Source organism: Microcaecilia unicolor, chromosome 13, assembly GCF_901765095.1.
Source record: "Microcaecilia unicolor chromosome 13, aMicUni1.1, whole genome shotgun sequence".
Lineage (NCBI taxonomy): Eukaryota > Metazoa > Chordata > Amphibia > Gymnophiona > Siphonopidae > Microcaecilia > Microcaecilia unicolor.
Genome location: NC_044043.1, coordinates 84,388,231 through 84,415,029, shown reverse-complemented (window position 1 = coordinate 84,415,029; position 26,799 = coordinate 84,388,231). Strand labels below are relative to the sequence as shown.

At 46.3% G+C, this 26,799-nt stretch overlaps 1 protein-coding gene across 1 annotated transcript in view; it reads left to right on the top strand.

The window, feature by feature from the left end:
* DNAJC11 (DnaJ heat shock protein family (Hsp40) member C11) overlaps nucleotides 1-26,799 on the top strand; it is a 143,603-nt gene that overhangs the window by 75,216 nt on the left and 41,588 nt on the right. The window contains exons 5-7 of the mRNA XM_030222623.1: nucleotides 9,785-9,913; nucleotides 16,959-17,081; nucleotides 25,940-26,013. Of these exons, the coding sequence (XP_030078483.1) occupies nucleotides 9,785-9,913; nucleotides 16,959-17,081; nucleotides 25,940-26,013 (326 nt within the window). The remainder of the gene's footprint in view (nucleotides 1-9,784; nucleotides 9,914-16,958; nucleotides 17,082-25,939; nucleotides 26,014-26,799) is intronic.

Below are 26,799 nucleotides of genomic sequence, written 5' to 3'. Positions count from 1 at the left end.
AAGGTCATGGGCGTAACGAGCATTCCTAAAATTAATGCACATTGTTACAGAATAACAGGAATACGTGCCTAATGTAGGCGCATACATTTGCACCACATTTCAGTGGTGCAAATGGCCATGCCTAGAGTTAGACACTATTCCCAGACGTAAGTGCTATTCTGTAAACTGTGCATAAGTGTGGGTTATAGAATAGTGCTTTTTTCGGCGATGATTTTTCTGACACCATTTATAGAATCTAATGACAAATGACAGCAAGAGGCAATCTGTGTTGCAGAGAAATACCTGTAGAAAAGAATACCAGCAGGAACACACCAGAGCCTGAGGTGAGGGGGCACATTTTAGCCCCCCCCCTGCCATTGCCGACAACCCCGCCACCACCAACAACAACTTTGACCCCCACCCCCCCCGCTGACGACCCTCTCGACCCCCCCCTTCCGCCGCCAACCCTCCCTCGCCGTCGTCTACCTTTGCTGGCGGGGGACCCCAACCCCCACCAGCCGAGGACCTCTTCTTCCTTCGTTCTGTTTCTGAGTCTGACGGACGTCAGGCTCACAGAAACAGAACGAAGCCTTGCGATCTGCAGGGCTTCGTTCTGTTTCTGTGAGTTTGACCTTCGTGCAGGACGTCAGACTCAGAAACAGAACGAAGGAAGAAGAGGACCTCGGCTGGCGGGGGTTGGGGTCCCCCACCAGCAAAGGTAGCAGACAGCGGCGGCGGGAGAGGGTCATCGACAGGGGGGTCCAGGGCCAAATCTATGGGGGCCCAGGCCCCTGTGGCCCCACGTAGCTACCCCCCCTGCTTTCTACACAATTCAATTGCCAAGTCAAAGGATTACAATTCTCCATTTCCTTTTTGAATCTTTAAAATATATTAGCTTTTAAAGATTCTGAATGCTCTTCCTAACTATTCTCCCCCTGATTGTTTTGAATCGAGATAGTACTCAGGTCTGGAAACTCATCAGAATCCCACTCCCATTACTGAACTGGAAGGCTGGACTCAGGATGAAATACTGAGGTGCAGAAGGGTACAGTCATAATAAAAGGAACATATCTTAAAAAGTGTTAAAAATACAACAGACTACGTTAAAAAAAAAAAAAAACTAAAAAGAAAGGAGACCTAGGAATGCAATCTAAAGAGGAAGCGATAAAGCCCAGAAATAATTGGTATCTTGAAGACGTTTGCTCGTACCGCACAAACTCATCCGTTATCTCTGGCAGGACCTGTTGCAACAAGGAAACAATTGTATACAGGTTGTAAATGACCTTCTTTCTGCTATTTCCCATGCATTGGATTTACGAGACTGAAGACAATAAAGAAAAAGTACACCGGCTTCCCTTTTCCAATCTCTTTTCCAAAGCACAAATTGTTTGCTTCAGACCTAAATTAGAAAATACCAGTGCCCGTGAGTGCCACCTTTACTGCATCTGCCATGGTCTCTCTGGCTGCCTGCTTCTCACCCTCTCTATGCACCTCCCTCTCTCGGAGTGGAGGAGAGTAGCCTAATGGTTAGTGCAGGAGGCTTTGATCTCTGAAGACACACTTCTTTAACAAAGCCTACAATGAGAACAGATAACCTCACCAATATCCCTCACCAACCCAATCAGTTATGAATACCCACCCTCTATAACTACCCTAATCTCTCCCTTCCTTCCCCTACCTAAACTATGCACAATACTACTGTATCTAAGATCCTGGAATGACAATATTATATAACCATGCAAGCCACATTGAGCCTGCAAATAGGTGGGATAATGTGGGATACAATTGCAATAAATAAAATCCTGGGGAACTGGGTTCGATTCCCACTGCAGCTCCATTGCCCCAGGTACAAAAAACTTAGATTGTGAGTCCCCCAGGGACAAAGAAAGTGAAACAGGCCCTCGGCTAAGTGAATCAGGAGACAAGAGGCAAATGATTCCGAAAGCAGGACACCTTTATTGCTAGCAATGAACAGTACTGAGTTCAGTCTCAGGATACTGCCTCCTGAGTGTCATCTGACATTCGGTCTTATACATATTAGTGATCATGCGCATAAAACACACCATACGTCACACATACACATGCGCAGTACCTGCACATGCGCAATACATTAGTAATTCTGTAGTTCTCACAGAGAAAAGATAAGTCAGTTTCATAGCTTTCATAGAAATTGTTACTTTGCAAGAAAATGTAACTTATTGTAGGGTTCCAGCACATTCACACAATACAGCCTCTATGCATAGATCACGAGACTGCATTGGCAGAGCCTGCTGCCTTCCCTACAAACCTAAATTGCTGACTACTACAACTTGTTATGTGGCTGCTGGTTAACGAATAAGTACTACTAGTAAAAATCCAAACTACACATGTTTTAGTAGGCTCATTATATAAAAGCTGGGGCTCTGGTTCAGATAGAAAATACTGCTAGTACAAAAGTCCACAATGCAAAAGTACACAAAAGTCCAGTAGTTGTTCAAAGGTGGAGCATGCCACAGGTAAGGCAAAAGTTCATAAAGTGTTATGCACAAGGGCTGAGGTTGTCTTGGCAGTCCAGTAGTTGCTACATTACAGTCGTCCACTTCTACAAAAGTACTTGTATATAATGTTTACAGCGCTACGTACATCTAGTAGTGCTACAGAAATGATTAGTAATAGCGGCCAAACAATAGTATTTTTAGGTTAAAGAAAAGGAGGGTCATATACAGGCAACAGGAACTGCTGGAGTTCCCTGCAGCTCTCTGGGTCTTTGCTGAATAACTGCAGCTGAAGTGGTGGGGGCAGGACAGTCTCTGGAGTTGTGAAGTTGGGGGGGGGGGGGGGGGGAGAAATGAGAGTGACTTAAAAAAAAATTATATTCTACACCACCATGGCAGCCCTTTCTCCAGTACCGTAATTGCCTTGAAGCACAAGGGCACCGACCTCGTATCCCACCAGGTGAGGGGTTAGAAGACTTCAACGGAGCCACACAGCTGTGGTGGCCCCATCCCAGCACTTTAATTGTAGAGGCACAGCTGCGCACATCTGTGTTCAACTCTGAACCTTCCTAAGACCAGCTGAGAGTGGTGGCAAGCTCAGTGGAAAGTTCAAGCCTCAGCATACGTGACAGAATCCACATGAAACATGTTCTCCACGGCAAGACCATGTTTCTTCAAATGGTACAGGAGAAGATCTGATGCCCCTCTCCCTTGGTCCATTTTTTAAAAAAACACTTTGGTGTAGGTCTCGTAGGGAGATGAGGAAGAGGACCGAACTTATTTTCCATTCAGTATCTGTCCAAAGCAAAGCATTTGTTCAGTTCCTAAATTAAACAGTGGAGGAGTAACCTAGTGGTTAGGGTGGTGGACTCTGGTCCTGGGGAACTGAGGAACTGAGTTCGATTCCCACTTCAGGCACAGGCAGCTCCTTGTGACTCTGGGCAAGTCACTTAACTCTCCATTGCCCCAGGTACAAATACCGTATTTTTCGGACTATAAGACGCACCTAGGTTTTAGAGGAGGGAAATAGGAAAAAAAAATTTCCTTTTTCCCTCCTCTAAAACCTTGGTGCTCCGGTGCGTCTTGTCCGAGTTTGGGATCGCCCTCCCCCCGGCCCTGTCACCACTTCTCCCCTACTCACGTCACGCGATGTTCCCTGGTGGTCTAGTGACGTCGGGGCAGGAAAGAGCCCCCTCTTTCCTGCCCAGCGCGCTGCTCTCCGTCCTCCTGTATGCTGCCTGACGGTCTCAGCGAGATTCAAAATGGCCGCCGAGAATTGAAGTCTCGGCGGCCATTTTGAATCTCGCCAGGACCGTCAGGCAGCATACAGGAGGACGGAGAGCAGCGCGCTGGGCAGGAAAGAGGGGGCTCTTTCCTGCCCCGACGTCACTAGACCACCAGGGAACATCGCGTGACGTGAGTAGGGGAGAAGTGGTGACAGGGCCGGGGGGAGGGCGATCCCGAACTCGGGGGGAGGGAGGGAACTCGCTACCTTCGGACTATAAGACGCATCCCCCATTTTCCTCCCAAATTTGGGGGGGAAAAAAGTGCGTCTTATAGTCCGAAAAATACGGTAAGTGCCTGTATACAATATGTAAGCCGTATTGAGCCTGCCATGAGTGGGAAAGCGTGAGGTACAAATGTAACAAAAAAAAAAGTTTAGGTGGTCAGTGCGTTCCATAGTTGTGTCCTTATGTAGGAAAAGCTGGATGCATAAGTTGATTTGTATTTGAGACCTTTGCAGTTTGGGTAGTGCAGATTTAGATATGTTCGCGTTGATTTAGATGTGTTTCTGGTTGGTAGGTCAATAAAGTCTGTACCCTACATATACCCATATGCCATGATTGTATAAGCAACCGTTATGTGTGTATGTAGAGCAAATGTTGTCAGTGTGATAGATTTCTTACTCCTATGTTTACTAAGGTGTGCTATGGGTGCGTTAGTGTTTTTAATATACATAGAAATGTATAGGTGTGTTAACATTTAACACGCCTGAAATGTAAAGGTGCGTTAGAAACGCCAACGCACCTTAATAAACATACCCCTTAGAGCAGTGCACAGGTCACACATCTGAATTCATTAGGGTTACGCGTGACTTTAAGCAGGCATAAATTGTGATGGGTAAAATCTTTTGAGGTCTATGTGTCTTACAGTCTTCAATTATGGTATACCTGGTAGGCTTGCCCCAAAAGTGCCTCTTTTAAAACTCTGTGTGCTGTAATGCCTTTTCTAAAATCGTTACACGGTCTGTGCCCTGAAGAGGACAGGTACAAATCAAGGTAAGGTATACACAAAAAGTAGCACATATGAGTTTATCTTGTTGGGCAGACTGGATGGACCGTGCAGGTCTTTTTCTGCCGTCATCTACTATGTTACTATGTTACATGTCAGTTTACTTGTAAATACACTTTTTAATAAGAGAAAACGATGCTTGAAAAGGGTTATGTGGTAGCCACCCCCACAAAAGTTCAAGCAGGGGCAGTGGAATTTCTTTGCAGTTGGAGGGGCCAAACCAATCTCCAGCCCCCACCCCCTGCCTCTCTAGTTGCTGATGCTGTGTTGGGCAAAACAGTAGTGGGTCCTGCCCCCTGGGCCCACCCCATTCTGCTGCCCATGAGTATGGCAAAAATACTTGAAGGATAAGTTATATTTGAAATACCAAATAATAATGAGTAGAGATTGGAACATTAATTCCCTCAACGTGTCCATCAGCTTATGAGCTGCATTCAGCAGGAGCAGCATCAAGGCTTAGGAGACATCTAATCTTAGTATCAAGCCCTTTATGTTATCCAATAAATAATCCTTCCCATCACTGGAAGCGCATTACATAGAGTAATTTAGGGATAACATTCACCATAATTGAATCCTGTGGGAGAAAGGAAGTGAGACTTGTAACCTTTTCTCCCTGTAGAAGTCCTGAGGTTTGAAAAGGTCAAAGATAACCGTGAAGTGTAAAGCAGCAGGGCAGCTCCCCCCGCTGTGGGACCAATCATGTATTACTTTACTCAGGAAAGTTCATTGGTGTTTTCTGGATCGGGGAAGGATTAGTTGGTTGGGAAGTGGGGGAGGAAGGAGGCGAATTTGAATACCGGATAGTTCTACAACACTCTCTGGACTCCCTGGTTTTCTGTTTAATTTTCTCTCCTCGCTGTTGTCTCCCTTCCTCCTCACATAGGTTTGGGTACACTAAAGGGTTTTCCCATAAACATAGTAGAGGAGTGTGGTAGCCATGTTAGTCCACTCTTAAAGGTTATCAATAGAAATCAAACAAAATAAAACATGGAAAAGAAAATAAGATGATACCTTTTTTTATTGGACATAACTTAATACATTTCTTGATTAGCTTTCGAAGGTTGCCCTTCTTCCTCAGATCGGAAATAAGCAAATGTGCTAGCTGACAGTGTATATAAGTGAAAACATTCAAGCATTACTATGACAGTCTGACAGGGTGGGAGGATGGGGGTGGGTAGGAGGTATGCATGGGGACATCAAAGCATATCATTGATATTCTAACAGGATGGGTGTGGATAGGTGAGGGGTGGGGTGATCAACAGAGAAATACCCACCCCCATCCTCCCACCCTGTCAGACTGTCATAGTAATGCTTGAATGTTTTCACTTATATACACTGTCAGCTAGCACATTTGCTTATTTCCGATCTGAGGAAGAAGGGCAACCTTCGAAAGCTAATCAAGAAATGTATTAAGTTATGTCCAATAAAAAAGGTATCATCTTATTTTCTTTTCCATGTTTTATTTTGTTTGATTTCTATAGATTCTACATGGAATGTTGCTATTCCACTAGCAACATTCCATGTAGAAGTCGGCCCTTGCAGATCACCAACGTGGCCGCGCAGGCTTCTGCTTCTGTGAGTCTGACGTCCTGCACGTACGTGCAGGACGTCAGACTCACAGAAACAGAAGCCTGCGCAGCCTTCTACATGGAATGTTGCTAGTGGAATAGCAACATTCCATGTAGAATCTCCAATAGTAGCAACATTCCATGTAGAATCTCCAATGGTATCTATTTTACTGTCATAGTAATGCTTGAATGTTTTCACTTATATACACTGTCAGCTAGCACATTTGCTTATTTCCGATCTGAGGAAGAAGGGCAACCTTCGAAAGCTAATCAAGAAATGTATTAAGTTATGTCCAATAAAAAAGGTATCATCTTATTTTCTTTTCCATGTTTTATTTTGTTTGATTTCTATTGATAACCCATAAACATAAAATGAGGGAAAACCCTTCAGTGCTTCAGTTCTGTAACAATTGTTTTTCCTTTTTTTTTTTTTTTATTTCTTTGTAGTCGAACAGGATTTCCTTGCCTACTTGACTCCTACAGAAATTTCTAACAGGAAAGGGGATGGGACTCGATAATACCACCTGTGGTTACAATCAAAGCGGTTTACATATTATATATAGGTATTTTGTACCTGAGACAACGGAGGGTTAAGTGACTTGCCCAGAGTCACAAGAAGCTGCAGTGGGAATCAAACCCAGTCAGTGGCGTAGCAAGGGCGGTGGGGGCGGTGCACGCCGCTGGGGGGATGTCGGCTCCGCTGGTTCCCTGCTCCCTCTGCTCCGGGGCAGAGCACACGGCAGGCAAGAATGCACCCGGGGGGGCTTAGGTGATGCGCCGAGGGGGGGGTTGATGCGCTGATGGGGGGCTGTCATGTTGCACCCAGGGGGGGGTGCACAGCGGCGAACCGCCCTCGCTATGCCACTGAACCCAGTTCCCCAGGTTGCCAGGCCACTGCACTAACCTCTAGGCTGCTGGAGAGCGGATGTGAGGGGGTGGCATATGGAGTTAGGGGGCTATTAGTGTTCTGGATTTTAATTGTGCTTTTATGTTGAGGGGGGATGTGATCTGCAGTGCATGTTTGCTTTGATGAGTTGGATTGTGAAATAGCGTGCAATAAACAAACGGCAAACAGTTCTATCTACACACATTGCACTGTTTCTGACAAACGTGAAAGTAATTGAAATTTTGTAGCTATTTTTGAACATTTTCAGAGTCAGGCTTTAATACAAAGGGAGGGTTTGGTCTAATGTTTGGAATGCAGAGCTATGCACGTGTCAAACACACACGGCATTCAAATTGCAATAATAGCTCTGCTAGCATTTCCCTTTGCAGCCTCAGGCAAGTCGCTTTCTCTCTGTATCTCTCAGTGTATCAGATTTCCCCTAATCTTTCTAAGTACCAGAAGTAAGTGCAGACATTGCTGTATATGTTCAAATCAGCCGTGTGGTGTACACTACAGGATATTTTGTATGTATTACAGATGTCTCCAGGACCCCCAGAACATTTGGGATGAGTTAATGTATTACATAACTGGACAGGAATCGGAATATATTGAAGTCAATGCAGCCCAGATGTGGATGCATGTCAAACAGGATGTTAGAAGGTTTAGACACTGACCTCCTGTTGGGCTTCTTTGAAGCAGTGGAGGGGTCAAGGCCAGAGACACAAAGATTGTTCAGAAAAATCTAAGTAGTGGAACGGGTAGACATGAATCACTTGTTTACTCTTTCCAAAAATACTAGGACTAGGGGGCACACAATGAAGCTACAAAGTAGTAAATTTAAAATGAATCAGAGAAAATATTTCTTCACTCAATATGTAATTAAACTCTAGAATTCGTTGCCAGAGAATGTGGTAAAAGCAGTTGTCTTAGCAGGGTTTAAAAAAAAGGTTGGCTAGCTTCCTAGAAGAAAAGTCCATAAGCCATTATTAAAATGGACTTGGGAAAATCCACTGCTTATATCTGGGATAAGCAGCATAAAATGTATTTGTTATGATTCTGTTTAACTCTGCTAGTCAGACAGAGGAATGCCTGGAGCCGTTCCTGATTGGCCCATCTGCCTGAGCAGACGTCAGTCTAATCTACTTAAGCTTACCCTTCCCTATAACCCTTGCTTTGGCGTTGCCCTTTGTTTTTTTGCTGAAGCCTTACCTTGCGCTGTTTGAGCTTTTGCTCTGTGTGTTGTGGAGTTTGTTTTCTCCTTCCTTGCTGTAGCCCTTTGTTGCTCTGTCTCAGTGTGCTTGCTGCTTCCAGTGTGTGTCTGATTACCCCTCTTCCCTCACCTGTGATTTCCTCTGTTTGACTGTGGTGCTTTGTGGTAAGCTGGTTTATCTTCTGTTCCAGGTTGTTTGTTTTGTTTCCCTTGGAGTTACCCTTTGTGCTGTGTTTGTATTTTGTCCTGCTTCTTGTCTCTGTGGCAGACTCGGGGACCTTTGTTTCTTTCTGTGGGGGTTATTTGTTTGTTCTTCCCTGTGTTTACGTTAACCCTTGTCTGCAGTGTTCCTGCCTCTGGCAGCTGTGTGTTCAGAGCCTGGTTAACCCTTTGACTGCAGTATTTTGCCTGCCTCTGGCAGCTGAGTATTTGGAGCAGTCTTTCCCTTGTGACTGTTTTAATTCTTTTTTGCTGTCACTACCCTCGCAATTACTGTGTACTGCTCTTTCTGAGCGGGGTGCTTCTCAGGCCTAGCTCTCTATTTTTTGCTGGCTTTTCCCTCTCCTGTCTGCTGGGGGTCTCTGCTCTCTGTATCCAAATTTCTCAGTCGCTCATTTCCTTTGTGTGCTGTGGGGTACAGCCTGACGTGTTTCCTATAGTTACCTCTCTTAGTTCATTTTTCCCTTGTGTCCTTAGCGAGCACTTAGTGTGTTGGTGCTCTAGTCCCTGTGGGGACCCCTCCTTTTTTCTTTCTCCCTTCCCTGGGTTTGAGTCGGTTCCGGTTAGGCCGTGAGGCCCGTATGACTGTATTCTGAGCAAGTGGGTTCCCGATAGGCCATGAGGCCCGCCTGAATGCCCTATCTTCCCTTTTCTGGTAGTTCAAGTTGGTCGCATGTGTGTGTGTGTGCAGGGCTTGGTAGCTGTGGTGGCGTATAGTACCTGTTCGGTCCAGCCTTGGCCTAAAAGCTATACTAGACCTCAGCCTAGGCTCAAGGGCTCACGACCAGCCTGACAGTATTGTACTGTTTTGGGATCTTGCCAGGTAGTTGTGACCTGGATTGGCCACTGTTGGAAACATTGAACCTGCAAAAAGGTGGGAAAATGGGGGTACAAATGTAACAAATAAATAAAATAAATACTGGGCTTGATGGACCTTCGGTCTGTCCCAGTATGGCAACACTTATATACTTATGTACTTGACACCCTGTGTTTCAGTGGCAGCAGGTCCATGTTGGCTAAGCATTTTTTTTTTCCAGTTATCGTGGACCACTGCTTTAAGCCACTGCCGACATTTTAAGGTGACAGTCTCTCATTGTATAAACTGTAAATGAATGATTTCTCAGCTCGGTAACCTGCTTGGCTTGCTTGTTCCTAGGGGACAATTAGCGTTGGAATCGATGCCACAGAACTTTTTGATCGTTATGATGAAGAATTCGAAGATATGCCAGGAAGCAGCTTTCCCCAGGTTGAAATTAACCGAATGCACATCTCCCAGTCTATTGAGGTACAGTACAGCTGACGGCACTTCTAAATGAGCATGGTCCCGCACCATCAGAGCAATTTCAAAATTGAGCTTGGCTCACATTTTAATTTTTTCCCTCATCTTTATTTATGCCGGGATCCAATTACCAGGTTTGGGAGAGATTGATTTATAGCAGGGCCTGCCTTCTCATGGCTAGCTCATGCATTTTTGAGCAACTCAGGTCTCTAAGGTCTGGCTCTGGTTTGCGTGCTGCTAACTCTCTCTGCAGTGAGTGACCACTGTTTTAAGTTCAAGCGATGTTTCCAGCTGGGTAGTGAATGCTGTAGAGATGTTTCAGAAGGCAGGGTAGAAACTGACAGATTTCAAGAAATGACATCAAGATGTATGCAGATTGCCTCTTTAAATATGCATCCCAATGTGGGATTTTTTTTTTTTTTTTTTTTAGTAGTAAAAGCCTTATTAATGGCATTCAAGGTGAATTAGCAGTGCCAGATCATCAAATATGCTGGTTATCTGAGAGCCCTCTGCTTCCTGCTCCAGCCTCTGCCCCCCCCCCCCCCCCCCCCCACTTCCCTAGGGAGCAGGAGGAGGGAGGGAAGGACACTGGAATGGACAGAGCAAGGCCAGCTCATGGGATAGTGGCACCCTAAGCCAACTTGCTTTGACGGCACCCCCACCCTTATAGCATCACCTCCGGCACGCACACACACTCCCCAATGAGGTTCAACATGACTCCCTCTCGTGGGCTGGCCAAAGGCAGCCTGTCATGCTGCTACCTCTGGTGCCCAACATAAACTTTACAAGATGACGGTGGAGTGAGAGAGGTGAGGGAACGGTATCAAACCTGCAGGGAGGGGGAAGAGAGAAGGGGAGAGACTGGACTGATGGCGGGGGAGAGGGGGTGTGTGAGAAAAGGTTTAACCTGTAGACCAGGTGAGGTTAGAGGCTGGGTATTTTGGCGCCTTTTAGTCACCAGCGCCCTAGGCCAGAGCGTCACCCGGTCTGATGGTTATGCAGTGCCTGGGACAGAGCAAAGCAGAAAAGAGCTGCTCTGCTCCCTAATTCAGCCCCTCCCTTCCTATCCTTTCCTCTCATCCCCTTTCTTGGGTGCAGGAGGGGAGGGGCTAACACTGGAGTAAACAGAGTAGAGAAAATCAACTCTTCCGTTATGTAGCTTCCTGTGGGATAGTTGTGTCCATCAACCAGCAGGTGGAGAGAGAGAGCACTGAGCTGAGACATGTCTCTCTTGGCATCTAGTCCAGCTCCTCAGTATTTTCTGTCTCCTGCAGGTGAATGGACACACTTTTCAGCCTCTGGTTCTGGGTGATTTGCTCCTGGTCCAGTTGGTCCTCAGTTGAACTTTGTGGCTTGAATCTGCAGTCATATCTGGAAGTGTTTAGATCCTTTTATGTGGTGACCCGTGAATTTACTTATACCATCCCTCACCTCTCCCCTGTTTCCTGTGGAGCTCTCCTTTTCCAGCAAACCACCTTAAAAAAAAAAAAAAAAGGAGAAGGAAAGAGGTTTGCTGGAAAACGTGGGACAGCGAATCAGTCCTGATCCTTTCTCATCTGTGGTAATACTTGTGGAGACTGTGAGCTTGGGGGAGGGAGCAGCCAGCAGTGTAAGTTCAACTAAAGTTTGCCTCAGAACTGCTTGGAGGGTTGCAAGGTCTATTTGGTGCAGGGGAGGGATCCTGACTTACCACTTAGGACACATTGTGCTGCGTTTATGCCAGTCAGGGTGAATGACAACTCCCACAGAGGTAGTTAAGTGGTGTTCCCACTGTGGGATCCGCCGGCTGGTGGCGGGGCGCTGCAGTGCATGCAAGCAGGAAATCCCGAGGGACATGGAGGAAATGGTCGGCGGCAGCACATCTTCGGATTTGGCGCAACATCCGAATATGCTGGGAACTTCGGGCTCTCCAGCAGAGCTGGTGGGCAGTTTGACACAGAAGAGCATGGAAATGAGCTCAGTTTTGTCGGGGCTGACTGACAGTGGGGAACACCCTCTGTATGATCACACCAGGAGCACAGCCACCATTTTACAACCTCAGGGGCCGACAGAACATTCGGCTGCATCGGGATCTTTGTTTTCTCCAGAGTTTATATTGGTCTTACACCAGGCCTATTTATTGAAGCAGGAACAGTCAGAGTTGCTGCAAGGTGCTTCAGTTTCTCGCCCTGCTGCCTGCTCCTAAGAGATCTTGTTTATTTTTTTTATTTTTTGTTACATTTGTACCCCGCGCTTTCCCACGCATGGCAGGCTCAATGCGGCTTACATGGGGCAATGGAGGGTTAAGTGACTTGCCCAGAGTCACAAGGAGCTGCCTGTGCCTGAAGTGGGAATTGAACTCAGTTCCCCAGGACCAAAGTCCACCACCCTAACCACTAGGCCACTCCTTCACTGTTGCTACTATTTGAGATTCTACATGGAATGTTGCTATTCCACTAGCAACATTCCATGTAGAAGTCGGCCCTTGCAGATCACCAATGTGGCCGCGCAGGCTTCTACATGGAATGTTGCTAGTGGAATAGCAACATTCCATGTAGAATCTCCAATAGTAGCAACATTCCATGTAGAATCTCCAATAGTATCTATTTTATTTTTGTTACATCTGTACCCTGCGCTTTCCCACTCATGGCAGGCTCAATGCGGCTTACATGGGGCAATGGAGGGTTAAGTGACTTGCCCAGAGTCACAAGGAGCTGCCTGTGCCTGAAGTGGGAATCAAACTCAGTTCCTCAGGACCAAAGTCCACCACCCTAACCACTAGGCCACTCCTCCACTGTTGCTACTATTTGAGATTCTACATGGAATGTTGCTATTCCACTAGCAACATTCCATGTAGAAGTCGGCCCTTGCAGATCACCAGTGTGACCACACAGGCTTCTGCTTCTGTGAGTCTGACGCCCTGCACGTATGTGCAGGACGTCAGACTCACAGAAACAGAAGCCTGTGCAGCCTTCTACATGGAATGTTGCTAGTGGAATAGCAACATTCCATGTAGAATCTCCAATAGTAGCAACATTCCATGTAGAATCTCCAATAGTATCTATTTTATTTTTGTTACATTTGTACCCTGCGCTTTCCCACTCATGGCAGCCTCAATGCGGCTTACATGGGGCAATGGAGGGTTAAGTGACTTGCCCAGAATCACAAGGAGCTGCCTGTGCCTGAAATGGGAATCGAACTCAGTTCCTCAGTTCCCCAGGACCAAAGTCCACTATCCTAACCACTAGGCCACTCCTCAGCGTCATCTGCCCACTCCTAAAGGTCTGTTTCTGCTTCTCCTTCCTTATCTGATATGGCTTTGGTCTAGTCAGAGGAGCCATTAGAGGAGTGAGAGATTCCTCCCGAGGAGGGGGAGCCAGTTTTGGGGCTTTGGTCCTCAGGGTAACGGTGCCAGAATACCACTCACTCTGGGGAATTGCTTTTCAACATCCCACAGGTTCTGGAATAGTGGGAAGCTACATAATGGAAGGAATAATTATGTCTTACCTTATAATTGTATTTCCATTAGTCCTTCCCTCTATTCCAGAGGCCCACCTGATGTTTCTGAGATGTTTAGTCAGTGCAAAGTAATGGGTCAAATAGTGATTGTCACCTTACACGGTGCTTCCTGTATATTTCTTGTTCTCTACAAGTTGTCCAGAGAAGAGAAAGGTCCACATGTTTGCTCATCTGGTTAGTGTTAGGTTAGCAAGTTTAAGGTGTCTCCTGGACCAGGTTTAGGAACCACTTCCCTAGGGGAACCTTCAGCTATACCACGCCCCCTCCTCCCCAGGCAGCTCAAGGCTCTTCCCCATAGTTAAGTGTCTCCTCTTTCTCACTCCCACCATGTCCAGAATGCCACCTCCATCATCTCCACTTCCTTATCCTCCCCACCCTACTGTTCTGAATTTTTCATTTGCCTCCTTAACACCTCCCAGGAGACGGTCATCTCCCCTTTCCCTCCCAGGTGTCCAGCATCTCCTCCTCTCTCTATCTCCCCCACCCCCCAGGTGAAGTGCATCTCCCCTTCCCCTGGCTGTCCCGTTTCTAGGTGTCTTGCATCTCCCATTCCCCTTCCTGTCCCACTCCAGGTGACGTCAGACAAGATAGGACACATAAGGCCTTGAGCACAAAGTACTGCTCTTTGTCTCTCTCTCTCTCTCTCCCGGAACCCTGCTGCCCTAAGAGAGCACCTTAGGGTCTGCCCTTGGATACAAGAACACAATAACCTTATGAATTATTTTATTTTCTGCAAATAATCACAATGTGATATAAATAGGATCCTTCACTTTCAGTTTAAATTCTGTTTTTAGCAGGAAAAATCCTGGGTTTTACATAAACTAGTAGCATTCTTTTTTGTCCTCTCTACTCTTGCAAAATTCTTGATGAGCCCTGCCTTAGCACTAAATCATTTGTACCCTGTAGAATGATCTCCAATCCCAGCGCTGGAGGAAAAGCTCTGTGATTTCTTGATGCATCCATCAACCACAATGAACACCAGCATTTACTCTGTAAATGCTGAACCCTCTTTGTGCCATTTTTCTCTCTTTTTATTGTTGTAACACATGCTGATCAATTCTCGGGAAAAGTAAAACCTGAATATGAGAAGCCTTGGATAAAAACATCATTCACTGCGGGGACAGTGTGCCCAGCCTATATGTTTGGAGTGGAGGAGTAGCCTAGTGGTTAGTGCAGTGGACTTTGATCCTGGAGAACTGAGTTCGATTCCCACTGCAGCTCCTTGTGACTCTGGGCAAGTCACTTAACCCTCCATTGCCCCTGGTACAAAATGAGTACCTGAATATATGTAATCCACTTTGAATGTAGTTGCAAAAACCCAAGAAAGGCAGTATATCAAGTCCCATTTCCCTTTCCCCCTTTCCCTTATGACATCACAATATCACAAGTGAGCCAAGTATCGGGCAATGAAGCCATTGTGACATCACTGATGAGGTTGGTTCTTATTGGTGGAATGAGTGGAGGAGTAGCCTAGTGGTTAGTGCAGTGGACTTTGATCCTGGAGAACTGAGTTCGATTCCCACTGCAGCTCCTTGTGACTCTGGGCAAGCCACTTAACTCTCCATTGCCCCTGGTACAAAATAAGTACCTGAATATATGTAAATCTGCTTTGAATGTACTTGCAAAAACTTCAGAAAGGCAGTAGCCTGCGCGGCTGATCTGCAAGGGCAGGCTTCTACATGGACTGTTGCTAGTGGAGGAGTAGCCTAGTGGTTACCTCTTCAATGCTGCGTTCAGCAACTAACTCTTACCGTTCAGGAAATCCAGACTGCCCCAATTTGACTGCCCCTATCGGACTGACTGTTCACTTGTCTTTTAGATTGTAAGCTCTTTGAGCAGGGACTGTCCCACTATGTTAAATTGTACAGCGCTGCGTAACCCTAGTAGCGCTTTAGAAATGTTAAATAGTAGTACTAGTAGTAGTATATCAAGTCCCATTTCCCTTTCCCTATTTGAGATTATACATGGAATGTTGCTACTATTGGAGATTCTACATGGAATGTTGCTATTCCACTAGCAACAATCCATGTAGAAGCCTGCCCTTGCAGATCAGCCGCGCAGGCTTCTGTTTCTGTGAGTCTGACGTCCTGCAGGACGACAGACTCACAGAAACAGAAGCCTGCGCAGCTGATCTGCAAGGGCAGGCTTCTACATGGACTGTTGCTAGTGGAGGAGTAGCCTAGTGGTTAGTGCAGTGGATTTTGATCCTGGGGAACTGAGTTTGATTCCCACTGCAACTGCTTGTGACCCTGGGCAAGTCACTTAACCCTCCATTGCCCCTGGTACAAAATAAGTACCTGAATATATGTAAACCGCTTTGAATGTAGTTGCACTCAGAAAGGCGGTATATCAAGTCCCATTTCCCTTTCCCTTTAAGAAAAGGAGGGAGGCTGAGTTTTCATGACATAGTGGCACCTAGTGGCTGGATTTAGGAACTGTGATTGCGCAGTTCCCAAAGGAACCCTGGTACTACCTGACCCCTGGCCCACTATTGTCACTGTGGTAGCTGGTCTAAGTGAACTGGTTGTGGATATATAATAGGGGAGAAAATCCTAGGTTGTTCTGAATGAAGACTTACGGCTTCAGGTTCTAGCTCTGGTTCCAGCTGAGCAGGAAGCCCAGAGGCGGAAACCACCAGCCTAAAAATTAAATTAAATTTTTAAAAAGTTAGGCTGCAGTAGAAACCTTGGTCCGTTGCGTAAGTAAGAGGGTCTTCTCCCCTGCTTCCTAAAGTGCCCTCGCAGTGACTGAACTTACCTAGAAGGCAGAAGAATTAGTAAAGCCTGCAAGAAAGCCAAGGTATGTTTTGCAGGCAAATAAGTCTGGTTCTTCGTCATCGCAATGTGAACAAATTTTATGATTATGGACGCGAGGGAGTTGAAATCTGTATGCGGTGGATCTGAGCACAGCTCATTTGCATCTGTCTTGATGAACTTGAAATCCTAACCAGAGGACCAGCTTCACTTTCCACTGAACTCCAGTGCACTGCTGTTTAATGTGTTAGTAGAACCCTTGTCTCCTAATGGCAGCTCTACAGAATGGGATACGTTTTCAATTAACCTTAATGGTACAAGATAAATCCATCATTCTGTTCTCCACTTCTTAACAGCAGATTAATCTATCTGTTGGAAACGAAGCTCTCTGTAATTTGTAAGTGATTGAGACAATAAGCATTTTAATGGGAAAAAGCACAGTTCCAACAAGACAAAATATTTCTGTCTAATAACAATAGATCCAGCCATTTGCATGCTTCCCTGCCTTTAGCCAGGAGATCAGGGTTCAAATCCAGCTTCTCTCACTTCTGCTCAGAACGGCCTTGGCAGAGGGTAATCTCTTTGGGAAGGGACTAGTGCCAAAATTTAATTTATTGTAAAGGCACTGTATGAATGCCAAAAGAAATGAGATTATATTAACATTTGAGTGTTCTTTCAGTAACTCAAGATTGCTCTCTGCTTTTCTGCAAGGGGAAACATCTGTAGGTTGCACAATGGGATTCTGTTCTTGGGATTTTCATCACTCGAACTAACCCAGTGACCCACTGTTTATTTTGCAGGCTCCCTTGACTGCTGCCGACACGGCAATTCTCTCTGGTAGCCTTTCCACACAGAATGGGAATGGAGGGGGAACAATTAATTTAGCTCTAAGAAAAGTAACGTCTGCCAAAGGATGGGGAGAGGTAAGAGAATTACCTACGTGTTTGAAGAATTTCTTTGTTGTTGGGTTTTTTTTTTTTTTTTTTAAATCCTTCTTGCACACTATCAGGCTTATTTTCATAAGAGAAGGGCGCCCATCTTTCGATACAAATCGGGAGATGGGCGTCCTTTTCACAGGGTCGCCCAAATCGGCATAATCGAAAGCCGATTTTGGGTGTCCTCAACTGCTTTCCGTTGCGGGGACGACCAGAGTTCGCTGGGGCGTGTCGGAAGCGTAGCGAAGGCGGGACTGGGGCGTGCCTAACACATGGGCATCCTCGATCGATAATGGAAAAAAGAAGGGCGTCCCTGACGAGCACTTGGGCGACTTTACTTGGTCCATTTTTTTACGACCAAGCCTCAAAAAGATGCCCGAACTGACCAGATGACCACCGGAGGGAATCGGGGATCACCTCCCCTTACTCCCCCAGTGGTCACCAACCCCCTCCCACCCTAAAAAAAAAAGCTTTTTAAATATTTTTTGCTAGCCTTAAATGTCATACCCAGCTCCATCACAGCAGTATGTAGGTCCCTGGTGCAGTTTTAGTGGGTGCAGAGCACTTCAGGCAGGCGGTCCCAGGCCCATCCCCCCTACCTGTTAAATTTGTGGTGGTAAATGTGAGCCCTTCAAAACGCACCACAAACCCACTGTACCCACATGTAGGTGCCCCCTTCACCCCTTAGGGTTATGGTAGTGGTGTATAGTTGTGGGGAGTGGGTTTTGAGGGGGGGGGGGGGGGGGGCTGAGCACACAAGGAGCACCTGGGAGCAATTTGTGAAGTCCACTGCAGTGCCCCCTAGGGTGCCTGGTTGGTGCCCTGGCATGTCAGGAGAACCAGTGCACTACGCATGCTGGCTCCTCCCACGACCAAATGGCTTGGATTTGGTCGTTTCTGAGATGGGTGTCCTCTGTTTCCATTATGGCCGAAAATTGGGGACGACCATCTCTAAGGTTGACCTAAATTTCGCGATGTGGGCGTCCCTGACCGTATTATCGAAACGAAAGATGGACACCTATCTTGTTTCGATAATACGGGTTTCCCTGCCCCTTCGCCGGGACGTCCTCAGGAACACAGTATACCATTTTAAGTTGCGTTAGGTGTACCTTAGAATCTAACGCAGCTTAGTAAAAGGGCCCCATAATTAACCTGTAGATTCAGATGGCTCATCGGGCACTGTGTACGCACAGCGCCTATCATACCTACAGTCAGTTAGGTTCTCACGAGACTGCCGCTGAAACTTGCAGCATCCGTTTTCAATACGGAAGGTGCAGGGGCCAACAGGACCAACAGGGCTGTAAGGTAGGCCAGAGGAGGGGCCTACATTGGGTCTGGGAGGGGGAGTGTTTTCTCTACCATGGAGGGGAGTGAGTGAATGGGAGTTTCCAGTTGGGAGAGGGGGCTGAGGGCAGATCCTGCCGCAGGAGGACACCTTGGGGAAGGGGAGGGAATGGTGGATGCTACAAGGACAGTAGTGCCGGTTATTCAGTGGGGAGGGGAGGACAGAAGCACTGGTCATCAGTTGGGGACTCAAATGTAAACCGAGACCCTCATTTTTGGGCCATTTTATTGGCTCAAAAATCTCGGTTTAGATTCAAGTATATGCAGTACATGATGCTGAAGGTTCCAGATTACGAGTCGACACCCAGAAGAACATTTTTTTTTAAATTTTTTATTTATGAAATCTGAAATTCACATCAACAGGTAACAGTTTTGCATTATTTTAACATGTCTTATAACAAAATTCGTACTATTCCTCGTTATAATTGTGACCTTCCCTCAGTTTCCCCCCCCCTCCCCACCCCCTCCCAAGCCCCTCGTCTCCTCTACTTTATAGCATGTTTATCCCAATTATAACATCTCCCCCTTCATATACATACGAACACACAGAGAGAGAGGGGTTTTTTTGGGTTTTTTTTAGTGTCCTTGTTCAAGCAGGTGGTATCACCATCTAGCTCCACCCCCGCCTGACTCCTCCATTCTTTATACCCTGTTTCCCCGAAAGTAAGACATCCCCCGAAAATAAGACCTAGTAGAGGTTTTCCTGAATTGGTAGATATAAGGCCTCCCCCGAAAGTAAGACCTAGCAAATTTTTGTTTGAACGCAGGGCCTCCGAGAGCCGGACAAGGCCGCCCCCGGGCCGCCCCCCCCCCCCCACACCCGAGGTCACCGGGCCCCCCCTCCACCCACCCTCCGTCGCTCCCGGAACTAACCTTAAACGCCTCCTTTCACCTTCGCAGCAAGCAGCAGCACGGAAGGAAGGAGTGGCCTGCCCTGCTGCTGCTTGCTGCGAAGATGAAAGGAGGCGTTTAAGGTTAGTTCCGGGAGCGACGGAGGGCGGGCGGGCCAACCCCGATGTTTCCCCGAAAAATAAGACAGCCCCTGAAAATAAGACCTAGTGCATTTTTGGGGGCAAAAATTAATATAAGACAGTGTCTTATTTTCGGGGAAACACGGTGTTTGTCCCAGATTTTGGAGAAGTGTCCTACTTGTCCATTTTTGATTGCTGTCATTTTGGACATCTGATATAAATAATCCAGTTTGTGTATGACTTTTATCACTGGTGGAGCAGATTGAGTCTTCCATGCTGATGCCAGTGTTATTTTGCTCGCCACCAAAAAAGTAGAGGCGAATCGGTGTATTGTTGGTGGTATTACTTGTGGTCGGAAGTGTAGTCAGCAGTGGTCAGCTGTCATCGGGTACCTTTTCCCCACTATTTGCTCAAGTAATTTAATCAGTTCCTCCCAATAAACCTCAGAAGAACAATCTTAAGTGTCGTCATGGACGATATATTAAAATCTTCTGCTCAATGTGCAGCGGAGGCCAAAAAAGCAAACAGGAATTAGTAGGAAAAGAATAGAAAATAAAACAAAGAATAAAAATATGCCTCTGAGTCACTCATCTTGAGTATAGTGTGCCATTCTGGTCACCACATCTCAAAAACAATATAGCAGAATTAGAAAAAGGTACCAAGAGGGGCGATCAAAATGATTAAGGGGATGCAACTCTTTTAACATGAGGAAAGGTTCAAGAGGTTAGGGCTTTTCAGCTTAGAGAAGAGACAACTGGGGTGGAATATGATAGAGGTCTACACAATCCTAAGTGCAGTGGAATGGGCAAATGCAAATCACTTGTTTACTTTTTTTTTTTTAAAGTGCGGCGATTAGAGTACACGTCATGAAGATACGTAGTCATTAGTACGTTTAAAATGAATAGGAGAAAATATTTTTCACTCAACACTAGTTGAGCTCTGGAACTTGTTACCAGAGGATGTGGTAAAAGCAGTTGAATGTGGCTGGGTTTAAAAAAAGTTTTGGATAAATTCCTAGAGGTAAAATCCACGAACCATTTTTAAGGTAGACCAGAGGAAATCCGCTGCTTATCTCTGGGAGTGAATAGCACGGAGTCTTGCTCCTTTTGGGAAACAAAATACTGAACTACGTGGAGCGATGCTGTGACCTAGTATAGCAATTCTTGTGTTCTAACCAGGATTGGCTCAGCTTGTCCCTTTGGATCAGGGGCGTGGCTATGGGGGGGCCTGGGCCCCCGCAAATTTCATCCGGGCTCCTGGTTTGGCTGGCGGGGGTCCCCAACCCCCGCTAGCCGAAGCCTTCTTCAGCGCGGTCTCTGGCACAGCCGCGTTCGCTGCCTGCCCCCTGCTCTTCTTTCTTCTTGCTCCTCCTCTGCTTGCTGACACTCAGTGGTCTCCGGCGCAGCCGCGTTCGCTGCCTGCCCCCTGCTCTTCTTTCTTCTTGCTCCTCCTCTGCTTGCTGACGCTCAGCAGTCTCCAGCGCAGCCGCGTTCGCTGCCTGCCCCCTGCTCTTCTTTCTTCTTGCTCCTCCTCTGCTTGCTGACACTCAGTGGTCTCCGGCGCAGCCGCGTTCGCTGCCTGCCCCCTGCTCTTCTTTCTTCTTGCTCCTCCTCTGCTTGCTGACGCTCAGCAGAGTCCGGCGCAGCCGCGTTCGCTGCCTGCCCCCTGCTCTTCTTTCTTCTTGCTCCTCCTCTGCTTGCTGACGCTCAGCAGAGTCCGGCGCAGCCACGTTCGCTGCCTGCCCCCTGCTCTTCTTTCTTCTTGCTCCTCCTCTGCTTGCTGACGCTCAGCAGTCTCCAGCGCAGCCGCGTTCGCTGCCTGCCCCCTGCTCTTCTTTCTTCTTGCTCCTCCTCTGCACGCTGTGAAGCGAGGCAGTGGGGGTGGGGCCCAGGAGGCGAGGCAGTGGTGGGGGAGGAGGCGAGGTGGTGGCGGCACTCAAAATGTCAGACTCTGCCCCCCCCCCCCTGCTTTGGATATGGAGGTCTGGTAACCAGGAAGACTTAGACAGTGCAGATACAAGAACCACACAGTGAAGTGTGCAGAAAAAGATGTCTAAAATATTCCTTTATTAAAATAACAAAAACCACACAGTGAAGTGTGCAGACAAAATAGTCCTTTATTAAAATATCAAAAGACTCAAGGGTCTGCCTGCTTAGACTGAAGGGGAGAGACCAGACGCTGCCAACATCTGATCTGAAATGACTGCTGAATTGAACTGGTTAGATTTTAAGTGAGAATTAAACTCAGCCATTGTGCTTTCTGCTAATCTAGTTTCATCTTCGAAATGGAAACCATTTCCATGTCTCCCGTACAGGCCCAGAGCCATTTTGGAGTATACTGTACAGATTACCCCCCTGCCACACTGCTCTAGGGGAAAGGGGATGGGATTTGATATACTGCTTATCTGTGGTTACAGTCAAAGTGGTGTACATATTATATACAGGTACTTATTTTGTACCTGGGACAGTGGAGGGTTAAGGTCACAAGGAGCTGCAGTGGGAATTAAACCCAGTTCCCCTGGTTCTCGGGCCACTGTACATTAGGCTACTCCTCTACTCCAGGTCAATAGTTTTCAATTTAGCCCTTGAACAGCAGGCCAGCTGGCCTGATCATCAGAATATTTGCAATGAATGGGTATGTACTGAAAAAAGAAATTAGCCAAATGGATGGGCCTTATAGTAGATTCTCTGTTTCGGTTTGAAAACTCTGCAGGCGTTGACTTCACAAAATGCAGATCTATCCATGCGTATTCATTGTGGGTATCCTGGAGGGTTTGGATGAGAACTGCTGCTCTAGGTTAGGGTGCTTGCTAACAATCGCAGAACATTTGCAAAAGTCAGATCGGGAAGCAGATTACTGCCACTACGGAAGAAAATGCAAGTTTCCAGTTCTGAGCAAGGATGCAAATCATTTAAAAGGTAAAAACGACTGAAAATAAGGGGAAGGTGCAGTGACAGGCTTGAAACAAATAGGCGTCCTCCCCTTGGTGTTCCTGTTCGCTCTGTGGGAGAGCAGCATGCAGTGCAGTCTACCACGCAGCTGAGAGAAAAACCAAACCCACCCATGTCAGCAGTGGGCCTGACTCGGTCCTGCCTGTCCCTCACATTGCATGGAACTTAATAATATTATTATTATGACTACAAAGGGCCTGCACCAGCTCCAGTTGATTCAAGAATGCTGCAGCAAGACTCCTAGAAGGTTGCAAGCGACGTGACCACATCACACCATTTTTGCAAAAACTTCATTGGCTACCAGTACAATACAGGGCTAAATTTAAAACTCTATGTCTGATCTTCAAGGCCCTTAAAGGAAATGGCCCTGAGTACTTGAAGAATAGGGTGATCCTCTACACACACCACCAAGGTCCTCTCAAGGGCTATCACTAATAGAGAGTTGCACGGGGACAGAAATCCAACCCATCCCCGCCCGTCTCTGCTGGAATCTTACCCGTCCCCACCCATCCCCACTGGAATCTTACCCATCCCCACCCATCCCCGCAAAAATTTAAACCATCCCAACCCGTCCCCGCAAGAATTTAACCCATCCCCACCCATCCCCGTAAGAATTTAATAGTACATAAAAGAAAGTTCCAGTCAGCTCCCTCAGTCTCTTTCTGGATTTGAGCCACAGCACTGTAGGCAAGGAAGGAACAGAAGTTGGAACTTGGAACTCTGGTGCGCACATGTAAGATTTGTCTCTGATTCACTGGCAGTGTGTGCAGAGAGGTTACCACATGCACGCGCCAGTAGGTCAGGTGACATCTGATTCTCGTGCCTGTGTCAGAGCTGAGGTCTGTGCACCAGCCTGGGAGCAAAGAGGATTAATAGTAACATAGTAAGTGACAGCAAATAGACCTGAACGGTCCATCCACTCTGCCCAATAGTCACACTCATGATCAATTCATCATTAAATCAACGAGTGTGATATTATATACTTGATTATGGTCTTTCTTTCGTGTTTCTGGAACAAAGACCACAGAAGTCTATCTGGCCCCAACCTTATGTTCCAACTGCTGGAGTTGCCATCGAAGCCCACTCCAGCCTATTCATGTTCTCATTTGTGGGACACAGACCGTAAAAGTCTGTCCAGCACTGTCCTCATGTTCCAGCCACTGAAGTTGCTGTCTAAGCCCTTTCCAGCCCATCCTACACCAGATTGCCATGTATGAGACACAGACCATACAAGTCTGCCCGGTATCAGCTCTAGTTCATCACAGCCAGAGTCGCCATCTAAGTGTCACTTGACATATCCACACACATGCAGCCATTTAAGGTTAGCTTTTATATAACTTCCATTTTCTAACTAGAGATCCTCTGTGTTCATCCCACGCCTTTTTGAATTCCGTCATCATTTGTGACTCTACCACCTCCTTAATGGAAGACTTTCCACATTTATGCTGTTAAAGCAAGGAAGAAGAGGAGGAGGAGGAGGAGACAGCACTCAAATAAATTGGTATTCGGTAGATGAGAGGCTGGTGCAGGTGCAGCTTACACTTCCACGGGAAGCCCACAGAACTGGTTCCATCCCCGCGGGAACCCCGCAGGAACTGCCTCCGTCCCCGTGGGAACCCCGCAGAACTGCTTCCATCCCCGTGGGAACCCCGCAGGAACTGCCTCCGTCCCCGCGGGAATCCTGCGGGTTCCGCGGGATTCCCGCGGGGACGGAAGCCGTGCTGCTCTCTAATCACTAACCACACCCTCTCCAAAAGACATTACACGATGTGATACCCGCAAGCGAGCCTTCTCCGGAGTAGCCCCCACACTCTGGAATGCATTGCCTGAAAAGCTCCGCTTAACACAAGACTATCTCTACTTCAGGAAGCAGGTGAAAGCTTGGCTCTTCAACCAAGCCTTTAATGGAAGAAGTAACTAACTTGTTAGTCTCACTCACACACACAAGGAGTGACTCGGGCTGCACATACTGCAGCGGGACATGTTTATCCACTCCTACCCTAGCTGAGATAATATTTAACCATCTCTCTGACCTCAGGTGCAACTTTCTTTAAATCAGTTACCTTACTTTCTAATTCTTCTTAGTCTCTTACCTATCTATATGTTCCATCTTTGCTTTACCCCTCACTTTCAATTAAAATGTTCTATTACGTATTGTGTAGACATTGTAAGTACTATACCATTCTAATTCTAATGTTGTATTACCACGTAGTATTCAAAATATTCTGCTTCCAACAACTGCTGCTGTAAATCACACTTGTTTATTCTTACTTTTATTAAGAGGACCTCAGATCTTCCCGGCTTGGCTGTTCTATTCAGAACTCTTTTGCATGATATTTTCTTACATGCACTCAAGCTGTTTTCTGGAAGTATTTATTATCACCGGTCCTGTATTTGCTATCAAATTCTTTCAGAGGTCAGGATTCTAAATCACTGAAAAAAAACTCCCACTCGGAGAAAAACCAGTGATTCCTGCCCTCTGAAACACAGCTTCCCCTTGTATTTTGAATACCACGTGGTAATACAACATTAGAATTAGAATATTTCACCAGTGGTCCCTATCTAGGCATTATTGTTATTTGAATATTTTTACTGCTGTAATTGCCTGTTGCTCATGTTAGAATTATTCTTACTGTACACTGTCTTGAGTGAATTCCTTCAAAAAGGCGATAAATAAATCCTAATAAATAAATAAAAGGTTAAGTATCATCCATAATAAAACATTCCTTTCTAGTCAATAGTTTAATATTGTGCATGCCTCGTTTCTAGCTCTGTACTTTTCAAATACCTATCATTTATGTAAAACATAATGAAAAGAAAGTAAACGCTGGTGAATCCTCCGGAAAATTACAGGATTGGAGATGGAGGAGAGTTTTGTAAGAAACATTTGCTTGGTCATAAGACGCTATAGACTAGTTTGGTTATTTGGCTGATAACTTTATAGAGGGCTGCTTGTGTTGCGGGGCTGTAATACTGTGTTTTACTACAAGCCTTGTTTACCTGGGCAGCTACTCTGATGTTAAATAAATCTTGCCGACTGGACCCTGACGCAGGTTCTACAAAACGCTGGCCACCGTTGGCCCAGAGGCAAGTCTACATCGTTGTTTGACCCCATTGAAGTTGCGTTTAAGTTAAGTGTTTTTTGAACACTTTCACTATTGTATTTTGGCACTTCATTGGGTGTGTTGGAAGGGTTTTTGCCCATGATGAAGTTAGGATCGTTTAGAGTCACTTCGCTCTATATGACCGTTGAAGTTTGAGCGACGTTGAGGCTTTTTCCTTCCTTTTCATGTATGCTCTTCTGTACGGGCTCATAACTTTTTTCTGTGGATGGTTATTTCTGTGTTGCTATACAGTATGACAAACAGCCTTCTATTGTTCTTGGCTACATTTCTGCTATTCTGTGACTTTGTCCCCCAGTATCTCTGTTTGTCGTTTTGCAGTCTGAAGCCCCTGGTTTTCTCGGGCTGCCCCTGCAGAAAGAAGGAACAGAAATTAAATTCTAGCAAATAGTTTGGTTTTGTCTGTGTTTTTTTTTATTTATTGCGTTTGGTTTAACTCTCCCCGTATCCCTTCATAGTTGGAATTTGGAGCGGGTGACTTGCAAGGACCTGTGTTTGGACTGAAGATTTTTCGTAATCTCACACCGAAATGGTGAGTTTATAAGACTAGTTATACCTGAGACTGTTCTCAATATTTTCTTCTGTATCGTCTTTGGCGTTTGCTTTGAATACGGCACAGTGCTGATAAAACTGATGCCAGGGAGAGGGAGGGAAATCAGCTGCTCAGAGCTCTGGGTTAATATCCCATGCCTCACACTTCTGACATTGTGCCCTGTGGTGCTCTCCAGGTGGGTCATGACACAGTACAGGAGCAAGGTGCTTTCCCCCATGCTTTATTTAAAGACCAGAAGCGTATAGAGAACTGTCCTTTAAGTTTCGAGCTAGTGTCCTGAAGGATTTTCCCCTATCCTGTGCCTGTGGAAAAATCTTTGTTGACTCGGGTCCATTTTTTTTTCTGATAATTGTCAGCATAGGGTAACTCCTTATATTACCATAACAGCTATGATGTATGGTAGCCATTGTAATTGCTACTACTACTACTTATCATTTCTATAGCGCTACAAGGCATACGCAGCGCTGTACACCAAACATGAAAAGACAGTCCCTGCTCAAAGAGCTCACAATCTAAAAATGGAATGTTGCTAGTGGAATAGCAACATTCCATGTAGAATCTCCAATAGTAGCAACATTCCATGTAGAATCTCAAGTAATAGCAACATTCCAGAATCTTAAATAGTAGCAACATTCCATGTTCCACTGCACTAACCACTAGGCTACTCCTCCACTAGCAACATTCCATTTAGAAGCCTGCCCTTGCAGATCAGCAATGCGGCCGTGCAGGCTTCTGTTTCTGTGAGTCTGACGTCCTGCACATACG